General features: G+C 39.5%; 1 protein-coding gene across 1 annotated transcript; it reads left to right on the plus strand.

Annotated features, from left to right (window-relative positions):
• The first annotated feature begins 258 nt into the window (after window positions 1-258).
• On the plus strand, window positions 259-1188 carry LOC103782402 (olfactory receptor 12-like). Its single transcript, XM_008950171.1, has one exon. It carries the CDS (start codon window positions 259-261, stop codon window positions 1186-1188), a length of 930 nt encoding a protein of 309 aa, XP_008948419.1.
• Window positions 1189-1464: the final 276 nt, after the last annotated feature.

A 1464-nucleotide genomic window follows, 5' to 3' on the forward strand; every position in this document is an offset into this window, starting at 1 on the left:
GTTGGAAGACCTACATGCAGAGTATTTCTTCAGACTGAAGGGAATAAAAGTAATCGGTTCGTCTTTCAATGAATATATTAGAAAAACTTTCAGATATGATCGATGAATCCATTTTACATTGTTTTCCATCTGTGTTTGGTATTTCCTGTGCTTCATGTATCTTATTGTTTATCTTATTCTTCTAATTGCTTCTTCAGGCAAAGAGTAGGAAGTCCATTGCATGCTAATTTCTTATTTGAATATCATCTGAAAGGAAACATGGAAAACCATACCAAGGTAATTGAGTTTGTTTTGGCTGGGTTCAAATCTCATCCAGGATCACAACTCCTCCTCTCTGTTCTCTTCTCAACGATGTATGTTGTCACCTTGGTAGGAAATGCCTGCATGATCTTCATCATTAGAATGGACTCCAAGCTGCACACTCCCATGTACTTTTTCCTAGAGAACTTGTCCATCTTGGACATCTGCTATTCCTCTGTCATTACTCCCAAAGCAGCACTGGCATTCTCACTGGGCAGAAGAACAATTTCCTACAACGGTTGTGCATCTCAAATGTTCTTCTTCTCTCTCTTTGGTACCACAGAAGCCTTCTTCCTTGCTGTGATGGCTTATGATCGCTTCACTGCCATCTGCTATCCACTGCTGTACCATATCATTATGAATAAAAGACTTTGTGTTCTCATGGTGGTGGGCTCTTATCTGTCAGGTTGCATCAACTGCGCCATCCAGACAGGCTTTACATTCAGCTTATCCTTTTGTGGACCCAAGGAAATAAAACACTTCTTCTGTGATGTTCCTGCAGTGATGCATGCCTCCTGCTCAGACACATTTGTCAATGAATTAGTAATGCTGGCCGTATGTGGGTCAATTATTGTGGGCACTACCTTGGTGGTTTTTATCTCCTATGGTTATATAATCATCACTATTGTTCAAATGCCTTCAGCTGAGAGTAAACACAAGGCCTTCTCCACCTGCTCTTCTCACATGCTGTCCATCATTTTGTTCTTTGGGACTGTTTTTTTCATGTATGCTCAGCCTTGGGCCACATCTTCACCTGAAAAAAGCAACATCATCTCTATGCTCTATACTACTGTTATTCCCATGCTAAACCCTTTCATCTACACCCTCCGAAACAAGGAGGTAAAATGGTCTCTGAGAGAAATAGTTAAAAAGGAAAGGCTTTTTTAGTACCTTTACTAAGAATAAGAATGACCATGATCTCCACTTTACTACAGACAGATGTTTAGAAAGTAAAACAAGAGACATCAGGGCTTGCTTTTAAGAGTCTGTTGTGATTATAGATGGCCAGTGTCATGGATGAAGGCAGAATGTATAAAAGAAGACTAAGAAAACTAGATCAGATGAAGGTGTGGATTCATTTCACCAGATTTAGAAATTAACAATCCACCTGAGCTGTAATATGGAGTCTTTTTAAAGTAATTCAAAAGGCACGAGCATTTTAAA

This window comes from Merops nubicus, unplaced genomic scaffold (assembly GCF_000691845.1).
Source record: "Merops nubicus isolate BGI_N331 unplaced genomic scaffold, ASM69184v1 scaffold50251, whole genome shotgun sequence".
NCBI classification, from domain to species: Eukaryota; Metazoa; Chordata; class Aves; order Coraciiformes; family Meropidae; genus Merops; species Merops nubicus.